The following is a 26,275-nucleotide window of genomic DNA, read 5'->3' on the forward strand; positions in this document are numbered from 1 at the left end:
GGTGGTGATGGTGGTGATGGGGGTGATGGGGGTGGTGGTGGTGGTGGTGGTGGTGGTGAAGGTGGTGTGGTGGTGAAGGTGGTGGTGATGGTGGTGATGGTGGTGGTGGTGGTGGTGGTGGTGGTGGTGTGGTGGTGATGGTGGTGAAGGTGGTGTGGTGGTGATGGTGGTGATGGTGGTGATGGTGGTGATGGTGGTGGTGGTGGTGAAGGTGGTGAAGGTGGTGTGGTGGTGATGGTGGTGTGGTGGTGATGGTGGTGGTGGTGGTGGTGATGGTGGTGGTGGTGGTGATGGTGGTGATGGGGGTGATGGTGGTGGTGGTGGTGGTGGTGGTGGTGGTGGTGGTGAAGGTGGTGTGGTGGTGAAGGTGGTGGTGATGGTGGTGATGGTGGTGGTGGTGGTGGTGGTGGTGGTGGTGAAGGTGGTGTGGTGGTGATGGTGGTGAAGGTGGTGTGGTGGTGATGGTGGTGAAGGTGGTGTGGTGGTGATGGTGGTGATGGTGGTGATGGTGGTGTGGTGGTGAAGGTGGTGTGGTGGTGATGGTTGTGATGGTGGTGATGGTGGTGGTGGTGGTGTGGTGGTGTGGTGGTGAAGGTGGTGATGGTGGTGGTGGTGGTGATGGTGGTGTGGTGGTGATGGTGGTGATGGTAGTGATGGTGGTGGTGGTGTGGTGGTGGTGGTAATTGTGGAGAGGGTGGGGATAGTGGACATGATAACTGTGGTCACAGAGGTCATCACAGTTGCTTTGGCATCAGCCGCAAACAGTGTTATAAAACTTACTGTTATGTCACTGATATATTACTTGCTGCACGTCAGATCACTTTCCATATGTTAATTCACTCAGTCGTCACAAAACACTATGAGACAAATACATCCTTATCCTCGGTTTACAAGTGAAGAAACATGTATGAGAGGTTATTTCACTTTTGTCCAGAGTCACATAGCCAGCAGAGATTGGATCCTATAGGGCAACCCAGGCATTTTGTTTCTGAATTTCATGTTCTTAACCAGCAAGCTAGAAATCACTGGAAATAGGAGTGAAGTCAGATTTTCAAGAGAGGCCAAGCCTGGCAGGATGATTTCTCCAAGTTATCCTAGTGGCTTTGCATCCTCTTCGTTTCTCTCTGGATTTGAGTTTGCCGGTTATCTAACTAGGGACACTGGAAAAACATTATTACTTTGTGTACAACTTTAATCCAAATTCTTCTTTTTAAGGACTAAATTTTGTTTATTTTCTAGTTGATCGGTCGGCCAGTGATGGTTCCTTACTGGTCCCTGGGGTTTCAGCTGTGTCGCTATGGATACCAGAACGACTCTGAGATCGCCAGCTTGTACGATGCTATGGTGGCTGCACAGATCCCCTATGTATGTCGTCAGCCTGTGGAGTTCTGGCTCTGGGACCTCATGGTCAGCCCTTGTCTCGATGTCTGCATTTGTCTGATTTTTGTCAGACTCTACGAAATTACAGAGCACTTTCTCATACAGGATCACATACAGGATCACACTCAGTCTCACCCTACCCAGTGGTTATAATATAAGCGGGTGGAGGGGTGTCATTGTCCCCAACTCGAAGAGTCACAGTGATTTGCCAAAGGAGGAGGGCATTGGGTCAGCTCTAGGGTTCTTTCTACTAGATCACGCTTCCATTTCTTTCACATGACTTCATGGCATCTAGTTTAAAACATCCCTGCTATCATATAAAAGGTAGCCCAGAGAATAGTTTTGCTTCATTAAAAGAAATTGACCCAAATTCAGTCAGACCATTGTGTCTATAGATATAACCTCAGTTCCGACACTTTGCCAGCACTAAAGCTCAGTGTTCCCCCAGCTTTGATCTAATTCTTGGTTGAATGTAGGGATCTCCAGAAGAGATACATGTGGAGACAAACTTCACCTTTACTTGAAGAGTTGTTTTTTAGTCTCTAAGTTATATCTGACTCTTGTGACGCCATGAACTGCAGCCCTCCAGGCTCCTCCATCCATGGGGTTTCCCAGGCAAGAATACTGAAGTGGGTTGCCATTCCCTTCTCCAGGGGATTTCCCCGACAAAGGGATTCAACCCGCATCTCCTGCTTTGGCAGGCAGATTCTTTACTGCTGAGCCATTGATTTTTCCATTAATCAATATTATTCTCTGAATTTTCTCTTGTTTCCTATTAATGGAAAGTCTAGCATGCAATATTTTATTCTTAATAAGAAAGCTGTGTCTGATTACCCCCAGGATTGTTGTTCCAAAGCAATTACAGATGCTTTTGTTTGTTATATTTTTAGTGGATTTACTGTCCATGTTGTGTTAGTACTGTGCTAGTACTGTGTTAGTATATTATTTTGTCTGAATCTGAACCCCTGATACCTGAGTTGGCTTCCTGGAAGAGATAACTATGTTTGCTCTTTCAGTTCAGTTGAGTGGCTCAGTCATGTCTGACTCTTTGCAACCCCACAGACTGCAGCATGCCAGGCTTTCCCTGTCCATCACCAAGTCCCAGAGCTTGTTCAAACTCATGTCCATCCAACCATCTCATCCTCTGTTCGCTCCTTATTCTGGCCCTTTACAAAGCACTCTCATTGACTTTTTTCATGTATCTCCACAGACAAAATTGTGGAGGTCGACATTTTCATTCTGCTTTTTGCTAATTTAGGTTTTTTTTCTCTAGTTTTACTACTAAAAGTTTGAGAATTAGGTGAATTTTCCAGAACCTAATGCCTAGCAAGTAACAGAGGGGGGTTTGAAAGAATGAAGCAGATGCCGTCTGAACTTCACCCCTGGTTACTGGACCGTTGTTCTCACGTGGACCTGGGCTTATGTGAGTTTCCTCTTTTCTCTTCCAGGATGTGCAGTATTCGGACATTGACTACATGGAGCGGCAGCTGGACTTCACCCTTGATGCCGAGTTTGAGGGGTTTCCAGCTCTGATTACTCGCATGAGGGCCGATGGGATGCGAGTCATTATCATTCTGGTTAGTTGCTATATGACTGGGTGGAGTCTGTTTGGAAGACTGAATGGAGTTTGGTGGAGAAAGATTTATGTGTGTTTTCTTCCATGCTACGAGTAGAGAAATTAAGTATATTTCCCTGGGTTCACAGAATCTCTATAGCACGGATGGAAGGCATGCCTCCTCTTGGGAGAAATTCTCCCTTTCCCTACCCTGAGTCATTCTTTGACTTTGGTTTCCTCACCTGACCTGTGCTTTGATTTTAGGACCCAGCCATTTCTGGCAACGAGACCAAGCCCTATCTGCCATTCACACGGGGTGTAGAGGATGATGTCTTCATCAAAGATCCGAGTGATGGGAGCATTGTCTGGGGAAAGGTACGCTCTGAGCAGTGATTCACTAATCCCCACACTGTCAGTGTGTTTGCACATTTTTTTCTTTTTTCCATTCGGACTTTGAGGTCAGAAGTTCTCATATTCTCCATTGGTATTTGTCACCACCTTTAAGGAGTTTTAAAGGAATGTATGTGTACATTGTGTGATCCACTTTTCTCTAGATCAATCCTACAAGAAAATCGAAGTACTATCACCCCTAGAACAAGGTTTATAATTTCTTGTGTGCTTAACCCTTCAGTTGAGTCCAACTCATTGCAACCCCATGGACTTTAGCCGACCAGGCTCCTCTGCCCATGGGGTTTTTCATGCAAGAATACTGGAGTGGGTTGCCATTTTCTTCCTCCAGGGGATCTTCCCAACCCAAGGATTGAATCAGTGTCTTCTGTGTCTCTTGCATTGCTGGTGGATTCTTTTACTACCTGAAAGCCCTATAGTTTCTTAGGAAATGCTATATAAGAGAAATTATCTAGTGCATTGCTTTAAAACATGTTTCTCTTCACAGGTCTGGCCTGATTTTCCTGATGTGGTAATAAACAGTTCTCTAGACTGGGACAGTCAAGTGGAGGTAAGGGGTTTGTATGGATGTGGGGGATCAGGGATGTCATGAAGGTGCCACCGTGCTTAGGATACTGGACATCCCTGTGCCATGAGCACGGGTGAGATGAGGAAACTCACATAGGGAACATGTCCTGTGCATCTGTCTGGTGCCAGTCTCTTTGCGTGCAATATTTTACCCCAGTTGGGAGGTTGGTACTTTTATGCTTTGCATAACTAAGACTCAGAGATCTTAAATTACTTGTGTCCATGGTTTCAGGTGACAGAGTGATGATTTCCACTCCATGGCTCTCAGATTACAAACATCCAGGAAATTTCCACTGAATGAAACCTCTAAGAAACATTGTCTTTTGACTGAATTAGTATATTTATTGTTCCTTTTGCAGTTTTTGCTTTGAGTATCCTCTTCAAGTAGTCTCTCACCCCTGTCTTTACTGATTGGGTATTTTTCTTTGTACATCTTTCTTTTTGTGGGTAGACTTCTCCATCTTCACTCTTATAAATCCCCCCATCTTTCCTTGGGTTTCTCAGCTTTGATCTTTTTTTCGTTCTTTTGCTGTGCTGAGTCTCTGTTGCTGCGCGTAGGCTTTCTCTAATTGTGGTGCACGGGCTCCTCACTGCAGTGGCTGCTCTTGTTGCAAAGCATGGGCTGTAGGCATGTGGCCTTCAGAAGTTGTGGCACACAGGTTTAGTTGCTCCGCAGCATGTGGGATCTTCCAGGACCAGTGATCAAATCTGTGCCCCCTGCATTGGCAAGCAGATTCTCAAGCACTGGATCACCAGGGAAGTCCCTCAACTCTGATCGTATCTCCACGTTTCTAGCCATATGTTAAAACTTTCTCTCTCCTGGGAACAGGTTCTCACTTACCATGGATCTCAGATGAGGATCCAAGGGAGAGAACCTAGCTTCCTGCAATCTCTGTTGTTTCTCACAGAAGATCACTTGAAGATTGGTGGTCCAGGCAGGCCACGTAGACATAGGCATCTGCCAGAGAAGTTCAGGGTCATGGGCTCCCTGACTTTTACTTATTTATTTTAGTTTTTAGTTTTTTCCTCCAGCTTAACTGAGGTATAATTGATAAATAAAATTGTATATATGTAAAGTACACAATGTGATCATTTGATATACATGTATATCATGAAATGATTACCAGAATCAGGTTAATTAACACATCCATCATTTCAGATAGTTGCTATTTGTGTATATGTGTGGGGAGAATCTACTCTCTTAGCACCATTTAAGTATACAATACAGTATTATTAACTATAATCACCACATTGGATATCAGGTCCAGGAACTCATTCATTTGATAAATTAAGGCTTGCAACCTTTGACCAGCATCTCCTCATTTCCCCACCTCCTGGCACCTGGTAATCACTATTCTACTCTCTGTTTCTATGAGTTCAGCTTGTTTTTCTCAGATTCCACATATGTGAGATCATACAGTGTTTGTTTTTCTCTATCTGGCTTATTTCACTTAGAATAACGCCTTCTAGGTTTATCCATGTTATTGCAAATGGAAAGTTTTCCTTCTTTATCCTAGCTGAATGATATTCCACTGTACACACACACACACACACACCACATGTTCTTTATCCATTCATTTGTGGGCAGACACTTAGGTTATTTCAACATCTTGGCTATGGTAAGTAAAGCTTCAGTGAACATGGGACATATCTCTTTAAGATACCAATTTTGCTTCCTTTAGAGGATATACCCAGAAGTAGGATTGCTGGATCACTTGATAGTTCTATTTTTAATTTTTTGAAGGAACCCCATAGTATTTTCTGTATTTCTGGCTATACCAGTTTATATTCCCACCGGCAGTGTCCAAGAAGTCCCTTTTTTTCATGTGCTTGCCAACACTTGTTATCTGTCATCTTTCTCATAAAAGCTGCGAAACAGCTTATCATTGTGGTTTTGATTTGCATTTCCTTGATGATTAGTGATATTAAGAACCTTTTCATGTATCTGTTGGCCATTTGTAGGCCTTCTTTGCAAATATGTCTGTTTAGGTCATTTGTCCATTTTAAAATCGATTTAGTTATGGGTTATTTTCCTTGTTATTGAGCTTTATAGCTTCCATATGTATTTAAAATATCAACTCATTTGGGTATTTGCATGTTAAATATTTTCTCCTGTTCTGTAGGCTGCCTTTTCATTTTGTTGATTGTTTTTTGTGGAGAAGCTTTTTAGTTTGATGTATTTCACTTCATTTTCTTTTGTTGCTAGTGCTTTTGGTGTCGTCAAATCCAAAATGTCATTGCCAAGACCAGTGTCAAGGAGCTTTTTCCTGTGTTTTCTTCTAGAAGTTTTATGGTTTCAGGTCTTACTTTTGAATCTTTAATTCATTTTGAATTAAGTTTTATGAGCAGTATAAGATAGGAGTCCAATTTCATTCTTTTTTAATTTTTTTTGGCTGTGCTGGTCTTTGTTGCTGCACAGGCTTTTCTCTAGTTGGGACAAGGGGGGCCTCTCTCTAGTTGTGATGCTCAGGCTTCTCCCTGTGACTTCCCTTTTGTGGAACATGGGCTCTGGGCATGCGGGCTTCAGTAACTGCAGCTCCTGAGCTCTAGAGTACAGCCTCAATCGTTGTGACACATGATCTTAGTTGCTCCTAAGCAAGTGGGATCCTCCCGGGTCAGGAATCAAACAAGTGTCTTCTGCATTGGCATTCATTACATTCTTTACCACTGAGCCACAAGGGAAGCCCCAGTTCCATTCTTTTGCATGTGGATATCCACATTTTTCTTTTCTCTCTTTTGCCCACTCCACCCAGCTTGTAGGATCTTAGTTCCCTAATCAGGGATTGAAACCAGGCCCCCCAGCAGTGGAAGCATGAAGTCTTAACCACTGGACCACCAGAGAATTCTCTTCATGTTTTTCTAACACTGTTAATAGAAGGCAATCCTTTCCCCATTTATGTTCCTTTCATCCTTGTCAAAGATTAATTGACTGCATATGCATGGGTTTATTTCTGGGCTTTCTATTCTGTTCCACTGATCTATGTATCTATTTTTTTTTTCTTACCAGTTGTTGTTTTTGTTTACCTGCCAAGAAATGGGGCCAGGTGGGAACATCATGGGTTGAGGATGAGGGGAAATAACATTGCAGAAGCAATGAAGCAAGAGTGGAACACAGACTGGAGTGAGGTAGAACTAGGACCTTGGAGAACAGCAGAATTTTCTTCATTTCATGGGCAAGAGCCCTTTTAGTGGGGTTCATAAATCAAAATGGTCAAATCGCTCACTTGTATCTCATTCGAAATTCAGCTACCTCTTAGACATGACCGGTATTGACTCTGTCTACTCTAATCCTCCATTTTCCTCCTCTGCCTGAGCTGGAGCTCTCTGTTTCTGGTGAAATGTTCTGGTTTGTTGTTTCTATATTTCTACCTCCATTTTCTAACAAAAAAGGTTTTCTTGACATGCTTCCCCTTCACAAGATGCTCAGTGATGTGACTCAACACCTTGACATTCTCTGTGAGCTGGATCCCTGTGTGCTGATCCATTTTTGTTTTTTTTTTTTTTTTCTTGCTGTTCCTTGTGGTCTTCTATCTAGATGTTGGTTTTCCACTTGCCTATTATCTGTTGTGTATCAGAACTGGAAGTTCCCTAATCCAAGTTCTCTTTCTGTTGTTCCCACGCCACCCACACCCTTGCCACCAGCATTATTCAGCTTTTAACTCTTGAAATGCACTGATGAACACAGAAGAACCGATTTACTAAGACATACAAAGGACCATAAAGGTCCATAACAAGCATCATAGTTATATAGAAATTTATGAAGATTTGCTGTTGTTAAGTGGAATGAATTTACAGTTATGCAGTTTCTAAGCTCAGCGTGGTGGGGGAATACAAGGGTCAATGAGGGCCTTCCTCTCCAAAGGGTTATAGTTCTGGAGTTATACCTTGGGTCCATTTTCCAGGTTAAAATAAAGACACTGTTTTTATCATTTGAAGAAGATAAGAGAAAGGGGAGTTGAAACTTTCTCTTTAAGTTCTTCCAATTTAGTTGACACACAATTAATTCTTCATAGAATTAGGATAAGAATTATATGAAATAATGTACATACTTAAAGCCTAGGTCATGCAATAAGTATTTGACACTGCACTTTTCAGGTGACTCTGAAACCATAGAAAACCCAGATACATATCGGTTAGATAGTTTAATGTAATAAAATGCAACCTTACCTCTTACCGCCTTTTCCTCCCGAGAATGAAATAGGGGAGAATCACCTGGATGTTTCTTTCCAACCTGTTGACAATACATCTGCTCTCTGCCCCCTTCAAGCCGCAGTCTCCCTGGCTCATGCTTTGTCTTTGAGGAGAGCTTAGGAAACGTCAGGATGGAGGTTGAGGAGTGGGTATCTAACAGATGAAACAGTGAGCTCAGGGTGTTGGTAGCTACCATTCGTGTTGAATCAAAGAGGGAAACAGTCCATGAATGCTTTCCAGATGATAAGAAGGGGTTTCATTTGTGCTCATTTCTATTCTTTGCATTCACTGTATTTCAAATAAGCTAAGAACATTCCTTAAGCTCTGTTTGGATTAATTATCACCACACAGTACAGGTTTTGTAAGTTAAGCTTTCAGGAAATGCCAATTTTCTGTCTAATATATTTATTTGGGACAAATAAATTTCCTTCTTACAGAAATACCGGGCATTTGTGGCCTTTCCAGACTTTTTCCGTAATTCAACCACCACATGGTGGAAGAGGGAGTTGAGAGAACTGTACACCAATCCACGGGAACCAGAGAAGAGCTTGAAGTTCGATGGCTTGTGGATTGTAAGTGTGAACGTTTGTGTCTGCGTACATGGGGACAGTTGCGTTTCTAGCTCTGCGTGCCTCAGCATATGTATCCCTGACCTTTAATCCGAAGAGGTAATAGTCATCCAGGAAAGACTTTGAACGCATCAGAGTGCAGCTCTTCCAGTCAGGACCGGCCCACTCTTAGCTTGTACCTTGTCTGAAGCTCTGGCTATAAAAGTCCAAGGTGATAACCAGGAATTCCTTGGAACCAAGCCTACTTTACACCCTCAGTGAGAGTTTTTTCAAATCCTCTAGCCAGTCATTCTGTAGGGCTTCCCTGATCTTTCTTAAGCTGGATTTGATGAATCTCCCTGGGCTGGTATCTATGGAACTATTGGATGGTGAACCGTATACTCTCTGCTTCCTTGTCTCTGGGTTGACAGGATGTAACTCTTTTTAAAAGTAAAGTATTTCTGGGTTTGATATTTCTAGGATATGAATGAACCAGCGAGCTTCGTGAATGGAGCAGTCCCTCCAGGCTGCAAGGATGCCACTCTGAACCACCCTCCCTATATGCCATGTGAGGACCCTTGGCCTTCTCTACTGGCAGCTTCATGGGTACAGGGAGTGAGTCCTGCAAGAGCCCAGCAACCTGGCACTTACCCTGATGCTCAGGGACACCCTGACTGATGCTCTGTTTTGCAGGGGTGTGGAGGGGGGTGCAGCAAAGTAACAAGTCCATTCCTGAGAACTTTACCCAGTTGGGTGTGGGCAAGTTATTGGCCCCTTTGAGTGAATTTCTCAGTTTTTTTCAGGAAACTCAAGTGGTAATGTCTCCCACAGACTCTATAGTTCAGTGTCTTACTGCCTCAGGCTCATGCGAGTCCCTCCCCAGGAATTTGTTGTGTCACCAGCGGGTGGACAGTAACAGCCTCCCCTTACCATGGAGTCAGTGACTTCGGCACTGTGCTTGTGTTCATGTCTGGGATCCAATTATTATTTTCTCTATGAGTGGTATGAGCTTTAGCAGATGACTTGCTCTTTCCAAATCTCAGTTTTTTAAACTGTAAAAGGAGGATCATGATATCTTCTTCAAAGAATCATGATAAGAATTATATGAAATAATGTACATGCTAGAAGCTCGGTTGGAGCCTGTCCATGTTTGACAACTGTGTCCTCTGCACACCGCTGCTTTCTCCTCTGGGGTCCTGGGTGCTGACCACACCTGCAGATGCCACTGTAACTAAGAGCCAGGCACATTTCCAGGACGCTGGGGAGAAGAGGGACCCATGCAGAGGTCACCTTAGCCTTAAGAGTCAGACACTGCCTTGCTTCAATCCCATGAAGCGAGGTCAAGGCTAAACAGGATCAGGCAGGGGTCAATGTCACATTGCTAGATCTTTCTCCTCAGATCTGGAGTCCAGGGACCGGGGCCTGAGCAGCAAGACCCTGTGCATGGAGAGCCAGCAGGTCCTGCCTGACGGCTCACCGGTGCGCCACTACGACGTGCACAGCCTCTACGGGTGGGCCCAGACCAGACCCACGTACGAGTGAGTCGTCATGCCCTTCTCCGGTGGGACAGCCTGAGGGGACAGCCTGGGACTGGGGAAGCTCCTCCTTTCATTCCCTCCTCCAAGAGTTCAGTCAGTCAGTTCAGTCGCTCAGTTGTGTCCGACTCTTTGCAACCCCATGGACTGCACCACACCAGGCTTCCCTGTCCACCACCAGCTCCTGGAGTTTACTCAAACTCATGTCCATCACGTCAGTGATGCCATCCAACCATCTCATCCTCTGTTGTCCCCTTCTCCTCCCGCCTTCCATCTTTCCCAGCATCAGGGTCTTTTCCAATAAGTCGGTTCTTCAGGTTCTTCCAATGAAGTCGGTTTCTTCGCATCAAGAGTTGGGTAGATTTTAATTATAGCTCTATAGCAATTCTCACTTATTGGGTTGGCCTTAAAATTTGGGTTTTTCTGTAACATGGTATAGAAAAACCCCAATAGACACTTTTGCCAACCCAGCATTAAACACTCATGAGCATGGAGCCTGTGATCCTAGTGAGGAGGACAGATTTAAATAAGAGCTGGTCGTGCTGGTGAAAGGCTAATAGTCCTCATGGAGGAAACACACATGGAAACACAGGCAATCATCACAGGGTGTGGACGATGCTATAATAACTTTAGCTATTAGAAGGGAACACAGAGGACTGGGTATCTCTTTCCTTGACTTCAGAAGTGACTCATCTCTATTGGGATTTATTTATTTTGTCATTCCTGTTGGCTAGCCAGCTGGTGTTCTACTGGATTATCCCTGCCTCATTTTGTGTGCTCAGTCCATGCTTAATAAGAATTATCCTAAGGAAAACCTTATACAGGAATTCACCTTCTTCTTTCCCTAGTATATTAAACTGAGTATTGAGTAAATAGATAGTGAGATTCAGTGACTAGCTATTATTTTTAGGTGATCCAGTGAGTCTATTATGTTCTGTAGTTTTTATAAAACATTGTAAATACCATATAAAGGCACAAGTTTTAATATGATCTCCATCACCTGGAATCAGTCAGTCAAGACCTCATGACCCGGTTTTCCATGTTCTCTTCTGGGACACATGAGATGCTTTGTCCTTGAGCCGTAGGCTCAGGAGCTCTGGGGCTTTCCTCCCCTGCTCTGCGCTAAGTCAAGCCCTTGTCCCCCTCTGAGCAGAGCTGTGCAGGAGGTGACAGGACAGCGAGGGATCGTCATCACTCGCTCCACTTTCCCCTCTTCTGGCCGCTGGGGAGGACACTGGCTGGGTGACAACACGGCTGCATGGGACCAGCTGAAGAAGTCAATCATTGGTGTGTGGGCTGCTGGCGGGAGAGGAGTCAGGATCTTGCATCAAGGATTCTCTGGGGAGGGAGGAGGAGGCAGGTCATGAGTGTCTCGTCTGACCCAGCCATGGTTCTCTTGCAGGCATGATGGAGTTTAGTCTCTTTGGTATATCCTACGTAAGTGTCCTTTTCTGTTCTTTTTAGAAAAAAAGCTTTTATTTATTTATTTGGCTGCCTCGGGTCTTAGTTGCGGCATGTGGGATCTCTCATTGCAGCACACCGATGCAGTAGTTGCGGCACGCGGGCTTGGTTATTCCGTGGCTTGTGGGATCTTAGTTCCCCGAGCAGGGATTGAACCCTTGTCACCTGCATTGCAAGGGGGACTCTAACCACTGGACCACCAGGGAAGTCCCTGTGGTGTCCTTGGGATCACTCCTAATCACGATGCAGATGGTGACAGCTTTCAGAAATCATTAACTGGCCCATTTTGTTCTGTCTTGTTTCAGACAGGAGCAGATATTTGTGGATTCTTTCAAGATGCTGAATATGAAATGTGTGCTCGCTGGATGCAACTAGGGGCCTTCTACCCCTTCGCAAGGAATCACAATACCATTGGGACCAAGGTAGGACATTGAGCTCAGAGCTCAAAAGTTCACCAGGAACATAAAATCCCATTTGAACTACAAGCAATGTATAGGCTTCCCAGCTGGTGCAGTGGTAAAGCCTCTGCCTGCCAATGCACGAGATACAAGAGATGAAGGTTCAATTCCTGGGTCGGGAAGCTCCCCTGGAGAAGGAAATGGCAACCCACTCCAGTATCTCGCCTAGAAAATTCCACGGACAGAGGAGCTTGGCAAGCTATAGTCCACAGGGTCGCAAAGAGTCAGACATAGCACACAATGTTGTTTATATTCCCCAAGGACATCTTATAAACCATTAAACCCTTATGTTCCTTTAAAAAAAAACTTGAAACATATTATGAAATTATTACCACAGTAGGGTCAGTTAACGCCTCAATCACTTCACATAATTACCATTCTTTTTTTTTGTGATGAGAACATTTAACATCTATACTCTTAGCAACTTTCAAGTTTATAATACAGTGTTGTTGTTGTTTAGTCACTAAGTAATGTCTGACTCTGTGACTGCATGGACTGTAGCCCGCCAGGCTCCTTTGTGAGATTTCCCAGGAAAGAATACTGGAGTGGGTTGCCATTTCCTCCTGCAGGGGATCTTCCTGACCCAGGGACTGACCCCATGTCTCCAGCAATGGCACGCTAATTCTTTGACCACTAAGTTACCAGGGAAGCCCTTATTATATAGTATTGTTAACTATAATAAAACTAAGTATTGAGCAAACTCTGGGAGATAGTGAAGGACAGGGAAGAGGACAGGGAAGTCTGGCGTGTGGCAGTCCATGGGGTCTCAAAGAATTAGACATGACTTAGCAATTGAACAACAGTCATTAGTTATAGGCACCATGCTGCCTATCTAATCACCAGAAATATTTAACTTCTAACAAGAAGTTTTTATACTTTGACAATCCATCTCTGTCCATCCTGCAATCTGAATTGAAAATGGGCAGAGGAACGGAATAGACAGGTTTCCAAAAAAAGATATACAAATAGCCAACAGATGAAAGAATCTTCATGTTTCAGTGAATCATATTCCTCAGTGTTCTTCAGATTATTCTTTTGGTTTGGGCATTGTACCAGATATGTACCCCCCGCCCCCAGCCCAATTTCTTACGAGAAAGTTTTTCAACTGTCCTGGGAAGACTTCAGTGATTTCCTTCAGTCTATTAAACATATTCGCTGAGCCTCGTCTGTAGTCATTGTTGGTTTAGCTGTGTGTGATCTTCCTTTGGACTAACCGTGCAGCGACCTCTTTAAGTCCCCTAGCTCCCCTAAGCACCGAACTCTCTTTTTTTTCTCCTTAGAGGCAAGACCCCGTGTCCTGGAATTCTACCTTCGTGACAATCTCCAAGAGTGTCCTGGAGACCAGATACACCCTGTTGCCGTATATCTACACCCTGATGCACAAGGCCAGCACAGAGGGCAGCACCGTCGTGCGGCCTCTCCTCCATGAGTGAGTGTCCAGCCAGGATCCCAATGACTGTGATAATTTCCATCTATATAGTAGCTGTTGCAGAATTCTTCCAAATTAAAGACATGACTGTCTTTCCCAAAAGCTCTCTAGGCACAGACCATACATTATGACTCTTCTAAGCATGGTGTCAGTCACACCTTCACTCTGTGATAAAAGGCTACTGAATATTTTAAAAAATTCAAAATGATAGACAATGCAACATAGAATAATTTCTTTCTAATTTGGGCATTTGTAGTAGCTCACATCATAAAAGAAGGCATTCCAGGGGGATATCTGAGGAATGAAGGCCATGCTTGCACTGAAGTTTAAGAAGTTGGACATACTGATAGCAGGGGACATGTCTAAACCCAACCATTTCTGGGTTTGAAGAACGTGACATGTAGAAAGTGAATATGTATCTGATTAAGGTAGATCTAGGGAAAGAATAAAGATGGCATAGAATGCAGCTGCATTTCCAACTTAGGTATGAATTTGAGGAGTTTCTTCAAGGCCTTGACCTGGCCTCCTGTAGAGGGGGTCCTAACTGTGATACCTTGGTTTCCCTCCCCAGGTTTGTGTCAGACCGGGTGACCTGGGATGTAGACAGTCAGTTCCTGCTGGGCCCAGCCTTCCTGGTCAGCCCTGTCCTGGAGGCTGTGAGTATGGAGGCCTCTGATGAATAGGGGATCCCAACTGTGAGGCCAGAGACTAGTTAAGGAGCAGAGGCCTCATCGGATTGGGGTCCTGAGAGGTGCTTTCTTATTCTTCATCTGCCTTTGTCTCTTCTTCTCCCTCTGAACTGAAGTCCTTCACTTAGATGTTCCAGTCTTCAGCTTCCTCATCTTTAAAATCAGCATATCAAGTTCTGATTCCTTGAACAGTCGAGAAGGAAAAAACCCTCTGTTATACTTGAAAATATAATTGTTTCTTCTTTAATTGAAATGAGTAGGAGTCAGGTGGGGGCAGTACTGTTAATACAAAGAAATCCTTCCTACCCTCTGTCACTGTTAAAGCAAAACTTTTCAGAAGAAGTTTTTGCAGCAATATGTATAATGTCATCACTGGCCAGCCCTTCCCTTCCCTTCCTCCAAAAGAGGTCCTTAGGCAGCCATTTCTTTACTTCTTTTATCGATGATTAGGCTTCTGATGAAAATATCAGTTAAATGGATTTTCTCCAACACTTATTGCACTAATCATAATTTCTGAAGTATTGATGTCCATAAACCTGCAATTTTTCTTTTTCTTTTTTTTTCTGCTCTAGACCCAACCTCAGTTTGTCTCTTTGAAGAGGATATGGGATAAGCCTATAGGCAAATGATGATTTTTTTTTTCCTCTGTAAGTTCCGGATCCCAAAGGGTTTTACAGAAGCCACCACTTTTGGTTAGGCAAATCTCCCAGTTTGAGAAGAGGGCAGGGAAGGAAGCCATTCCCAACACCAGTGACCTCTAGAGAGGAGAGGTCTGTGGGTCCAAGGCCATTACTGTTGTTTTGGCTCCTCTCCTATGCAAATGGGTTGCTCTGCCCTCCGTAGCTGAGCCTACTGCACTCACACCTTATTTTTGTTTAATTTTAGAACGCCAGAGATGTCACTGCATATTTCCCTAGAGCCCGCTGGTATGATTACTACACGGTAAGTTTTTCTGATTGCCTCTATAGAACCTGGGGAAATGGTAGCACTCAGTCTTCAGACTCTGACAGACCTCAGGTCAAATTCTGGCTCGGTACCCACCTGTGTGCTCTTGAACGAGTCAGTTTTACCCTCGTGGACTCAGCTTTCTCACCTCCAGGTGTGGAAAGGCCACTTTGCTCACAGAGTTGCTGTGAAATGCATGAAGGCATCTCCTGCCGTACCTGGCTTTTTGTGGGTGTTCTTTGCTAGTTTGTCTCTTTCCTTACACCACCACTTTTCACAGTGCTGTGTAATGGCAGACACTAGAAAAATGCTTGAAGTTGTGCTGGAAACTATGGTTTTTGTTTATATCCTCCCTGTTAGACTGGAAGTTCATAAGTATTAGGAGCCTTTTCCTCTCTGTCTTTTTACATACCTCCTTCTATAGTAGAGATGCCCAAAGCATTGTTGAATGTACTTTCTAAGGTAAGCAAGGTCCTTGGCGTGTGTAAAAGGTTCATAGAACATAAGGCCTGACTCCTGCGAGCTGGTGTAACGTAACTGCATTTAGAAATGGGGAAGGAACACAACCTTCTCCATCATACAACTTTTCTGGGCTAGTCTGAACCCCAGAGACTCAGCTGGGGAAACAGAATCTTTCACAGAAGGTTCCAGCAGGGACCTTTTGCTGGGATACAGAGAAGTCAGAGTTTAATTCTTTTTTTCTTTTTGGTAGATTTTTTAGGGTTTTGTAAATAGGTATAATATGACAGATCAATATGTCATCATCCTTTTTCAGAAATGCTTTTGACTGTTATTTTTTTATATTCTCCCAGATTACATTAAAATAATATTGTCAATTCAGAAAATAAAAACAAACTTGAAGTAACATATTAGATAGCATATCACTATCTATTATATGCTAACTGTATAATTAATACCTACTTCATTATATAATTATATATTAGTAACCATATATAATTATATGTTATTTAATATGTCATATATATCACTATTTATTATAAATCAATTATATAATTAATATATACCAATTAATTATATAGCTATGTATATGTTAATGTATGTCTGGGAAGAAATGATAATGTTACAGATTTATTCCTAGAGTGTATATATTTTACCAAAAAAGTCCAAGAAGGTTTCATAGCAGCAAGATTTGTAAAAGAGCAACAAACTGGAAATAAGCCAAATGTCCATCAACAGTAAAATGGATAAGTGGATTGTATTCTATTTTTAAAACTAAACACTAATAAAGTGTTGCTACACAAATAAAGATAACAAATATCACAAACATAACCTTGAGCACAAATGGCAAGATACAAACTAGTAAAGAGTATATGATTCCATTTATGAAATACAAGTTCAAAACCAGGCAAAAATGATAAAAATCAAAAAAGTTGCTGCCTTTGGTGTGGTGCTTATTATGAGAGGGGAGGAGAGAGCCATTTGAGATGCTGGTAATAGTTATTGATCTAAGTGGTGGTTTCATGGGTGTGTTCACTTGGTAAAACTTTATTGAGCTGTGTACTTGTTATTTGTATAATTTTCTGTACGTATGTTATTAATAAGTTAACTAGAAAATTTGTTTCCTCAGAAAGATGAGAAGATATGCCTAAAATAAGAAAGCATACTTTAAACAAGACTTACTCACAAAGCAATCCTTGCAAATTAAAGGCATGATGCAGGAATTTTGCTTAAAAGGAAATTATAAGGTACAATCTAGGAAATTACCCAGAAAGTAGAACAGACAGGCAAAGAGATGGAAAGCAGGAAAAGGAAAAATAAGAAAGCCCCACTTGTTTTGAGAACTCCCATTTTTGTGCATTTTCTCTGCTGCTTGTCCAGTGGAACTGGGAATGAGCAATTGCTTGCGTGAAGGGTGGGTGAAGAATGTAAGACTCCTAGCTCCCTATCTGGTGGCTCCCACTTCCGGGAGGTCATGACTCTTCCTCATTGCTGCCTTGGTAGTTGTGGACTCTCATCCCCCACTGTCCCTTCTGGGCTCATCTGACTGCAAAAGCAACATGGTGTGCTTACTCTTGATCTTCAGGCCCCACCTGTTTGATGAAGGGGCAGGTATCTTGAGGCAGGACAGGCTGGTGCACTTCTGCCAAAGCTGACCTTCATCTACTTGGACTCTCGGATTCTCTAAACAAGCTGCTGAATCAGCAGTTGATAGCTCTTCGCAGAGTTTTTGCCTGTCTTGGTCGTGCCTATGTGACTGCACATGCCATGATATTGGCTTCTATCCACCCCTCTTTCCTTTCTATCATACATTACCATTTGTAGACTATTGGGACAGGGAGAAGCATGGAACTATTCTGACTTCTCTTATTGATTACCTATTTTAGTTAAGACTAAGAGCATACAGTGTGTGTGAATCAGTTTTTATCTACTTCGCTTGTGGCCATTTTGTTTGTTTACAGTGTAGACTGTATACTGGATTTTAAAAACAGTGCTTTTCAGTCATATTCAGTGATTACACAGTTGGTGAGAATTCTCCTGTACAAAGTCATGTTACGTTGTCTATTCTTATTTTAATAGTGCTGCTTTAAGATTTGACCTTAGAGTCATGTCTTTATGGATATTTTAACAGGCACTTTTTAGGCGAGCCCAGTCAGAAATGATTTAAAGGAAAGTAAACAAGCTTGTGACTCATCAGGTACTAGAAAGGAAATCATGAGAAGGTATCATATCCTATGTAGCCACAATGTGTGGTAGAATGAAAAAAAAAATCGGAAGAAATAAAGAATTTGATAAGAAGATAGCTTTGACAGTTTTACATGCATCAAGTTTCACTTGAAGGTAGAATCATCAGTCCAGTATTCATAAGATATTGGAATAAATTGTCATTAGAGAACATATAATTCACTTTTCTCATATCAGTGAGGAAATTGAAGAAGCCCAGAGATATGGGCTGGAATTTGTATTAAGTTCTGTAGACTCTGGAGTCCTGAGGCCGCCCTTGAAACAGAGTCTGACCCGGGGAATGTGATACAGATCAAATCTGTATAAAATGAACATCAGGGAACAAAAGTGAAGAAATGGTAGCTTTGCTCCTTGCCACTAAAGTGGTGATTCTCAGATGGGAGGACTTGCCTGCCAGGGGACACTGGCCAAGCCCGGGGATATTTTTGGTTGTCACAATGTGGTGGAAGGTTGGGGAGAGGCTGCTGGCCTCTGGGGGATGGACATTGGTCAACATCCAGAAAGCACAAAACAGCCCCCACAATAGAGTTAGCTGGCCCAGAATGTCCATAGTGCTGAATATGAGAAGCTGGGCTCCAGCTTGAGAACATGTTAGGAAATAATTGAGGTTCATGGCTTGGGGTGAGAGCCACTTCTCCCTGTCACATATGGGGCAAGATCAAGATGTGAAACATAAAGGAAGATACAGTGACTTAAAGATAAGGATTTGTGAAGCAGGTCCATTCACTTTAATGATTTCTGTCAAGTAGGAGTCAAAGGTGTTAGTGAAGTTGGTGGGAGCAGGGCATGGGGCAGTGGAGGGAGATGGAAGCAGAGTAGGGACCAAGCAAAGGGAAGGTCTGGACATGTCTTTGTGGGGAGTGAGTCAGGAGCCGAATAAAATAAAAGGATCGCTCAGCCTCCTCTGGCAGTGCTGCTGGAGGCAAAAACAGGATGTGGAGTGAGGCTAGGCTGAGAGGCAGCTATGGTTGGGATCCTGACCTGATGTCCTGGCAGCCTGGAGCCCACACAGCAGGTGGTGAGCCTGGGAAAAGCATGATAACCGATGCCAGATGGCAGCAGGTCCCGAGCGTGACAAGATGGCTTGTAGATCATTGTCCAGACAGAGGCGTTCCCTTATCATCCCTGACCTTCTTCTCGCCCACAGGGTGTGGACATTCAATCCCGGGGTGAGTGGAAGTCCTTGCCGGCACCTCTTGACCACATTAATCTTCATGTCCGTGGGGGCTATGTCCTGCCCTGGCAAGAGCCTGCACAGAACACCCACTTAAGGTGAACAAGGGCCCCAGATTTCTCCTTTCCACGCCTGTTAACTCAGAGCCTGGTGAAGCCCCCCAGTCTGTAAACTGTACCCTCAGGCCCAAAAGCACTTTTACGGGCTGGCCAAAAAAGTTCATTTGGGTTTTTCTGTAAGATGGTATGGAAAAATTTGAATGAACTTTTTGGCTAACCCAATAGTAAACATTTTTGTTTGCTTGCTTGCTTGTGTGGATTTTAGCCTTTTTTTTGGATTTTGTACTCTTCAAACAATTCTTAATTAACAGCTATTTGAGATCTAAGTGGGTGAGGTGTTAGGTTTAAATAGTGACATTTGAAATGAAAGTCAAATAGGAGCAACCATGGTTCATGCTAGTTTTAAAAGACTACCCAGGAGCCTGGCATGCTACAGTCCATGGTATTGTGAGAGTCTAGGTGGTTTAGCAACTAAACCACCACCACCACCAGGGACTTCCTTGGTGGTCCAGTGATTTGATTTTACCTTCCAATGCAGAGGGTTCGGGTTTGATCCCTGGTGAGGCAGCTAGGATCTCACATACCTCGTGGTCAAAAAACCAAAATGTGAAAGAGAAGGAATACTGTAACAAATTCAATAAAGACTTTAAAAATGGTCCACATCAAAAAAACCTTAAAAGACCATCTGGATCATAATTGTCTCTTTGCTAAGAATATTATTGCTAAAAACTTGTGTAAGCCAGATGGAAACTGAGGATGAGATTCCTTACATGCAAGGTTTAAAAATTCTAGGCCTAATGTATAACCTATATATTCTAGACCCATATAATAATTGATAATAGCTGACATCAGGTGAATGCTTGCTCTGTGCCTAGAACTGTACTAATATGGAGACTTCTATTTAGAGATTTTCTATTTTTCCTAACAAAAGGAAAACTAAGCCCTTGGTATTAGTACTGTTATCGTCCCCATTTTGCAGATGAGCAAAGAGAAGCTTCAGAAGGTTAAATGATTAACTTAGAGTCACAGAGTTAGTAAGTAGTTGAACAGAGACTAAAATCCATGTCTATCTGATGTCAAATTAAAATCCTTGAAGCTCTATTTATTTGATTGCAAAAATTCAGTTAAAAACTGAAGAACTTAGGACATATGTAAGCAGAACTCCCTGTACATGTGAAGATAAGGTCATGAAGGAAGAAAGACTGAAACATTAGGCTTTCCTCACAGTGGGGAAAGAAAGGAAACCAGTGCATTTGCTTGTAGTTCTTTGTAGACGTTGTAGAACTCCTGTGAGCTTATAGAGCCTTAAAATTCCACTTGATTCATTCATTCATTCATTCCTGACATGAAATTGTTGAGCTACGGAGTCAGAACTAGAGCTAGATCCCAAGTCTCCAGAGTCCTAGTATCCAGTCTTTATATCTTGCAGCACTTCCTTTTTGTTTTTACGAAAATGCTTGGTTTGTGGCTATGGCTTTGTTTTTACCCAATGTCTTTTTCCTACCTCACTGCAGCCGTCAGAAATTCTTAGGTTTCAAGGTTGCCTTGGATGATGAGGGGGCTGCTGAAGGCTGGCTCTTCTGGGATGATGGGCAAAGCATTGGTGAGTAAGGGCTGCTTCCAATTCCTTCATGTCAACATCAGGTTCCTGGATATCTTATAGGGCTACAATTTCCTTTTATGTGTTAAGACAATTGTGCATTTTAAAATATAGCCATTTGTTACTCATAATACATGATCTTTGTGCCTCATCTACGTGAAGCTTAGTTCAGAATCTCTCACCATTATCTAGCTGTCCTAATCCATTGTGAAAAAGGGCAATATAAGGAGCTGTAGGGAAAGTTTCTTTGCAGCCAACTGAGCTATACTTCCATATATGGTTTATGTTCAAAGGCAATTCCCTAATTACGTGTTCCACTAAGAAAAGCAATAGCTGTGCTATTATTCGGAGGAGGCGGTTTCTATTAAGAGTTTACAGGAGTTAGTAAATTCTCAGAAGGATGTCTCAAGTACTATTGTTATTTCTATGCCCAGGGATGTCCAATAGAACTTTCTATAACAATGGAAATGATCTGTATTTGGATTGTCCAACATGGTAGCAATTAGGCATATGTGACTGTTGAGCACTTAGAATGTGACAAGAGTATTTGAGCAACCGAAGCTTAAATTTTATTTGATTGTAATTAATTTAAATTTAAATAGCTACATTCATCTAGTGGCTGCTATCTCAGACAGCACAGTTCTAAAGGATAGGCAATGTCTTCTGACTGAGTGATAAGGAGCTCCGAAAGAGGCAAGCATCTGGGGAAGAGGGAGGAAGCCACAGAGTTAGGGTGTGTTGTGGGGAAGTACCTGTAATAGTAAGGCTTTGGCTAGTCCACCCTTAAAGATATTCTCCCTGGACCTGTGGCATAAATTAAGGATAAGAACAAAAAAGTCTCTTCTCTGGAAGACTCTTCTCTTCTCTGGAGACTGCATTTAAAAAATTGCCTAAAACCACTCAAGATTAACCGACCAGTTGTACACCAGTCTTGCTGTTTGTGATGTGGGTGTGCATGCACGTGTGTGCATATATGTATCTCTAGCAGAAGAAATTTGGGAATTCCGAGGTGACTACCAAGAAGTTGGGAATCACAAAAGAGAGAAGAGGATTAAGAATGATGTTAGAAAACGCCATTATAGGAGGGGACTCTGTTAGACTGAGGCATCTGTATACACTTGTTTCAGACAGTCTGTGTAAACTGAGGTTGGGGGCAGATTCTGACTCATCTCTCTCAGAATGAAAGTCTGTAAAGAAGAAAAATAAAATTTAAAAAGATCACAAACAAAAAACATCCTTACTTTCCCAACCAAGATAGGTAAGCCGTTAGAATTCTAGGGTGTAGTTCCAGGTCATGCTTACTTTGTTGTTTGTTTGCAGATACCTATGAAAAAGGACTCTATTACCTGGCCCACTTTTCCGTCAGCCAGGTGAGTGTGGCTGGGACTATGAAGGGTGAATGTAGGGTTCTGCCAGCTTACTAGGGTGCTGGACATCGTAGGATATACATCATCACTTAGAATTCCTTCACTGTTCACGTTACTAACTTGCACCTTCAGTTCAGTTCAGTTGCTCAATCGTGTCCGACTCTTTGCGACCCTGTGAACCGCAGCATGCCAGGCCTCCCTGTCCATCACCAACTCCCGGAGTTTACCCAAACTCATGTCCATTGAGTCAGTGATGCCATCCAACCAACTCATCCTCTGTTGTCCCCTTCTCCTCCTGCCCTCAATCTTTCCCAGCATCAGAGTCTTTTCAAATGAGTCAGCTCTTCGCATCAGGTGGCCAAAGTATTAGAGTTTCAGCTTCAACATCAGTCCTTCCAATGAACATCCAGGACTGATCTCCTTTAGGATGGACTGGTTGGATCTCCTTGCAGTCCAAGAAACTCTCAAGAGTCCTAACCCTAACTTGCATCTTACCCTTTCTCTAGACTTCAGATAGAGATGTCAAGTGCTCCCAGGAAGTTTTCTGTGATTAAATGCACTCATATTTCATCAGTAACTTAGTCCAATTCACCAAGCAAGATGGGCAGACCATTTCAATGTTTTCTAGCCCTTGTTCCTATGTTGCCTTGGAATGATTGGCATACTGTGTTACTTCTCCACATGTGGAATATAAAGGTTCCTGCTAGCTGAGATTCTTTGTTTCCTTAGAGTTGGGGTGACTCTAGAGACCTTACTGGTGTTTAACCAGTGCAAAGTTGGGTGATGGCTGGCGATAGGAGGCAGAATGCTAAAACCATGGTCTCACTGTACAAGGTCACAAGGTGGGGACTCTTAAATTGTCTTATTTCATGCTCTACATCTGTGCCTAAAAAGCGGTTGTAAGAAATTTGAACAAATTTTGCTGTTTTTTTTTCCCCGTCCTCTGGTTTCTTTTGTCTCCAATTGACAGAATATGATGCACAGTCATATAATTTTCAACAACTACATCAGCAATACAAACCCTTTGAGACTGGGCTACTTTGAGGTCTGGGGAGTGGGCAGTGACTCCATTTCCAGTGTCAGCGTCTCTGCGAGTGGCGTGGTTATAACACCCACCTTCTCCTACAACTCTACAACACAGGTTTGTGACCAGTTCAAAGTCCAAATGGTATTTCCCAACCCTGAGCTATGGAGTGCAATTCCTGCCTGCTCCCATTCCCAACAACACCCTCTCCTGCAAAGCCTTTCTGGAATCCCTCTGTGTTCAGGGTGTCTAGGTGGACAACATAGAAATGAAGGGAAAGTTCAGAGTTTGTCACCATCTGGAATTGATGGTCTGGATCCTTATCTGTCATGTATGTCCTCCTGTCTGCAAACTTAAGGAAAACTTGTCTTTGATCTACTTCTCAAACAGCTTTAACTACTGCCTTTAATCAATTATAAGACACCCATCAGTTAAAGGTTGCTGCATTTTTTCACGTGCCACAAAGAAAGAAAACAAGATTACAAAAGTATGAGACAATGCTTTCCTCTCACTTAAACTTCTATTTTAAAAGTACAGAAGCTTTACAAAATTCCTTTAAACAGAGATTTTTATCATTTTAATATGATACTACAGAGGAAAATGTTGGGTAGAGACACATGGACATTGAGACATCTGCATCAAAGTATTAATAATTTAAAAGAGGTAAACTCTGAATGTGAGGAGATATTAGACATATCTTAGCCAATTTGTATCACACATTCTCTTTGATTTAAGTTTCTATGTAAAATTTTAATTTACTTTAAATTACTATTTAAATTAAATATTTGCTTTAATATTTAACAATTAAGTAAATTAAATACTGAATTTCATAATTAAATAACTTACATGAAATATTTAATTTAAATTTCTATGGTAACATCTAATTTACTTTATTTTTTAAAATTTACTTTATTATTTTAACAGGAGGCTATGTGGCATGGAATTGGTTAAGGTAGCTCCTCTCTATTATCAGAGGTATTGGTGATACATCTTTTTGTGAAAATTCTTTCACTGCTGTCTATGAAATTTTCTCCAAAGCCACTTATATGTCTTATACAAGTTTTCATCATAGCATTTTCTTTATTTTACTGTCAGTCAAGATTTATATTCGTTTCTGAAATAATCTTTAAGTGGTTTGCAGTCCGTCCATTCATAATACCAATAATAACAATGAAGTTTACAGACGAACAGTCGTCAGGAGAGCTACTTGTTCACAGTAATTCCAAGGCTGTTGATTGTAGAACAGATCTTGAATATTAAATAGGTGAAAAATCTGCACCTTGGAATTACTGCAGTGTAGTGGTCCTAGTACCGAGCCTCACAGTAAATGGGCTGTTTCCTTATGTGCTTGCTTCTTGCTTTGCACAGAACTCTTTTTCTCTCATAATCCTTTCTGATTACAAGGCCTGAAACAAAAGATTTCCTTCAGTTTTGTGTTTTTATTTGTTTCCTCGTGTTTGTGGTTTTCTTGTCAACCAACTTCCCCAACTCTACCAAGAGCTTATAAAGGACTTTGCCCAAGTTTGTTGCTGACTGCTGCATGTGTGGTGAAACTATGGCAAGTATTTGCCTAGAAAAAAATGCTGAAATATCGACTCTTACTGGACAATCATCAAGGCACTATGAGGGAACAGGAGAAGTGGGAAACAAAAGGAGAGCCCCGAGTAATGGAAATGAGAGCATTGTCTCCAATTTGTCTGTGCAATTGCTTCTCTGCAGTGGTTGTGTGTTTCAATATTTAGGGTCTTGTCATCATTTCCCTATCACTGAATGCTTTTTGTACTCTAAGGGATTAAGAAACACCCTTCTCACCTGAAAATCTGAGGGTGGTCTGGAAGCTAGGCAATGACTTGTGAAAGTGTCTGTGGATCACTGGCTTCTGTCTGTTTTGTTCAACTGCAGGAAACTTCCATCACCAGATGTCCAATACTTTTTCTTTGATTCCCAACAGGTGTTAAATATTGATGTGACCAGCAGAAACATCAGCCTACATAATTTCACTTCATTGATGTGGAGAAGCACACCGAATTTTTAGAGCAAGATCCTAACCTCAAATGGCTTTGAAACTACTTGTATATTCGGTTGGCCAAAAAACTTCATTCGGGTTTTTCCTCAAGATGTTACAGAAAAACCTGAACCTACTTTTTTGGCCAACCCAATGCTTCATGCTCATAAAATTATTGTGTGTTGCTGATCAGTGTATACCCAGTATGGCTAAAATATTTTCTTAGTTTTGTTTTGTTTGGTCTGTGGTTTAGCCCTTTGGAATAGGCTGGAGGGAGGTGTGGAAAACTGTGGGTTATCTTAATGTCTCTGTGTGATTAGAATGTACTGATGGCTCATCATATATTGGCTGAAGATGCACTGGGTCCATGATGAAGTATGTGTGCCTGTGTATGTGTGTGTAATTAGGTGATGGACCCACTCCTGCTAAATATATAAGCTACAGCTTTCCAGGACAGGTCAGGTCCTGGAGTTAACGAACACCACACACACACACACACACAAAATATCCAGAAAGAACATCTGCCAGGTGGTTATAAGGAGATGGGTTAGTATGCTAGGAACATGATCCAAAGAGAAGAAAAGGCCAATGCAGGGAAGATAAGTAGGAAAGATGAGAGACAGCAGGTGGTAAGGACAAAAGTGATCATTACAAGTAAGAGGATAATGCAAAAATATGAAGAATAGTAGCCTTATTAGAAGGAGGAAGGAAGAGCCAATTCATCTGAAAGCAAGAGGAGGGGTTAGGAGGAAATTCTTAACACAAGGGGATAGGGCTGGGGTGAGATTTGAGCAGGCGAAGTTGAAGGAAGGAGTTTGAATGTAAAAAGTAACTTATTTTATTTCTTTTTACTGTGGTGTGCTTTGAAATGTGTAAATCTTATTCCTCTATTCTGTGCCTAATGTACATAACCACAATTCACACAAATGCATGCAATTTATATGCCAAAGGAAAATAAATGAGCAGATTTACAAGAGATTTTGAATTCTGTGGTAATTTGACCATGGGTAATCTCACTTTGGCATTAAGACTTCTTATTCAGCCAACCCTTGTGAACTGGTCTTGTTCTCTTTGGCATCAGAGTGCCTGCAGGGTAATTCACCAGTGGAATGAACAGACCTGTGATTATCCACCCTTTTCCTTATGTCTCTGGCATGGGTTTCTCTTAAGGCTTAGG

At 42.3% G+C, this 26,275-nt stretch overlaps 1 protein-coding gene across 4 annotated transcripts in view; it reads left to right on the forward strand.

Annotated features, from left to right (window-relative positions):
* Window positions 1–26,074, forward strand: part of MGAM (maltase-glucoamylase) — a 97,163-nt gene extending 71,089 nt beyond the window's left edge. For 3 of the 4 annotated variants that reach the window (XM_061414953.1, XM_061414952.1, XM_061414954.1), the window contains 18 exons: window positions 1,240–1,365; window positions 2,829–2,957; window positions 3,200–3,310; window positions 3,831–3,893; window positions 8,539–8,673; window positions 9,130–9,217; window positions 10,049–10,187; window positions 11,338–11,471; window positions 11,587–11,621; window positions 11,951–12,067; window positions 13,384–13,532; window positions 14,104–14,188; window positions 15,107–15,163; window positions 19,017–19,141; window positions 20,617–20,705; window positions 22,023–22,072; window positions 23,040–23,210; window positions 25,045–26,074. In XM_061414953.1, the coding sequence (XP_061270937.1) occupies window positions 1,240–1,365; window positions 2,829–2,957; window positions 3,200–3,310; window positions 3,831–3,893; window positions 8,539–8,673; window positions 9,130–9,217; window positions 10,049–10,187; window positions 11,338–11,471; window positions 11,587–11,621; window positions 11,951–12,067; window positions 13,384–13,532; window positions 14,104–14,188; window positions 15,107–15,163; window positions 19,017–19,141; window positions 20,617–20,705; window positions 22,023–22,072; window positions 23,040–23,210; window positions 25,045–25,128 (1,887 nt within the window). In that variant the 3' untranslated portion in view covers window positions 25,129–26,074. Of the gene's footprint in view, window positions 1–1,239; window positions 1,366–2,828; window positions 2,958–3,199; window positions 3,311–3,830; window positions 3,894–8,538; window positions 8,674–9,129; window positions 9,218–10,048; window positions 10,188–11,337; window positions 11,472–11,586; window positions 11,622–11,950; window positions 12,068–13,383; window positions 13,533–14,103; window positions 14,189–15,106; window positions 15,164–19,016; window positions 19,142–20,616; window positions 20,706–22,022; window positions 22,073–23,039; window positions 23,211–25,044 lie in introns of those variants that run through there. The other variant, XM_061414955.1, reaches the window with a different exon arrangement.
* The last annotated feature ends 201 nt before the right edge of the window (window positions 26,075–26,275 follow it).

This window comes from Bos javanicus, chromosome 4 (assembly GCF_032452875.1).
Source record: "Bos javanicus breed banteng chromosome 4, ARS-OSU_banteng_1.0, whole genome shotgun sequence".
Lineage (NCBI taxonomy): Eukaryota > Metazoa > Chordata > Mammalia > Artiodactyla > Bovidae > Bos > Bos javanicus.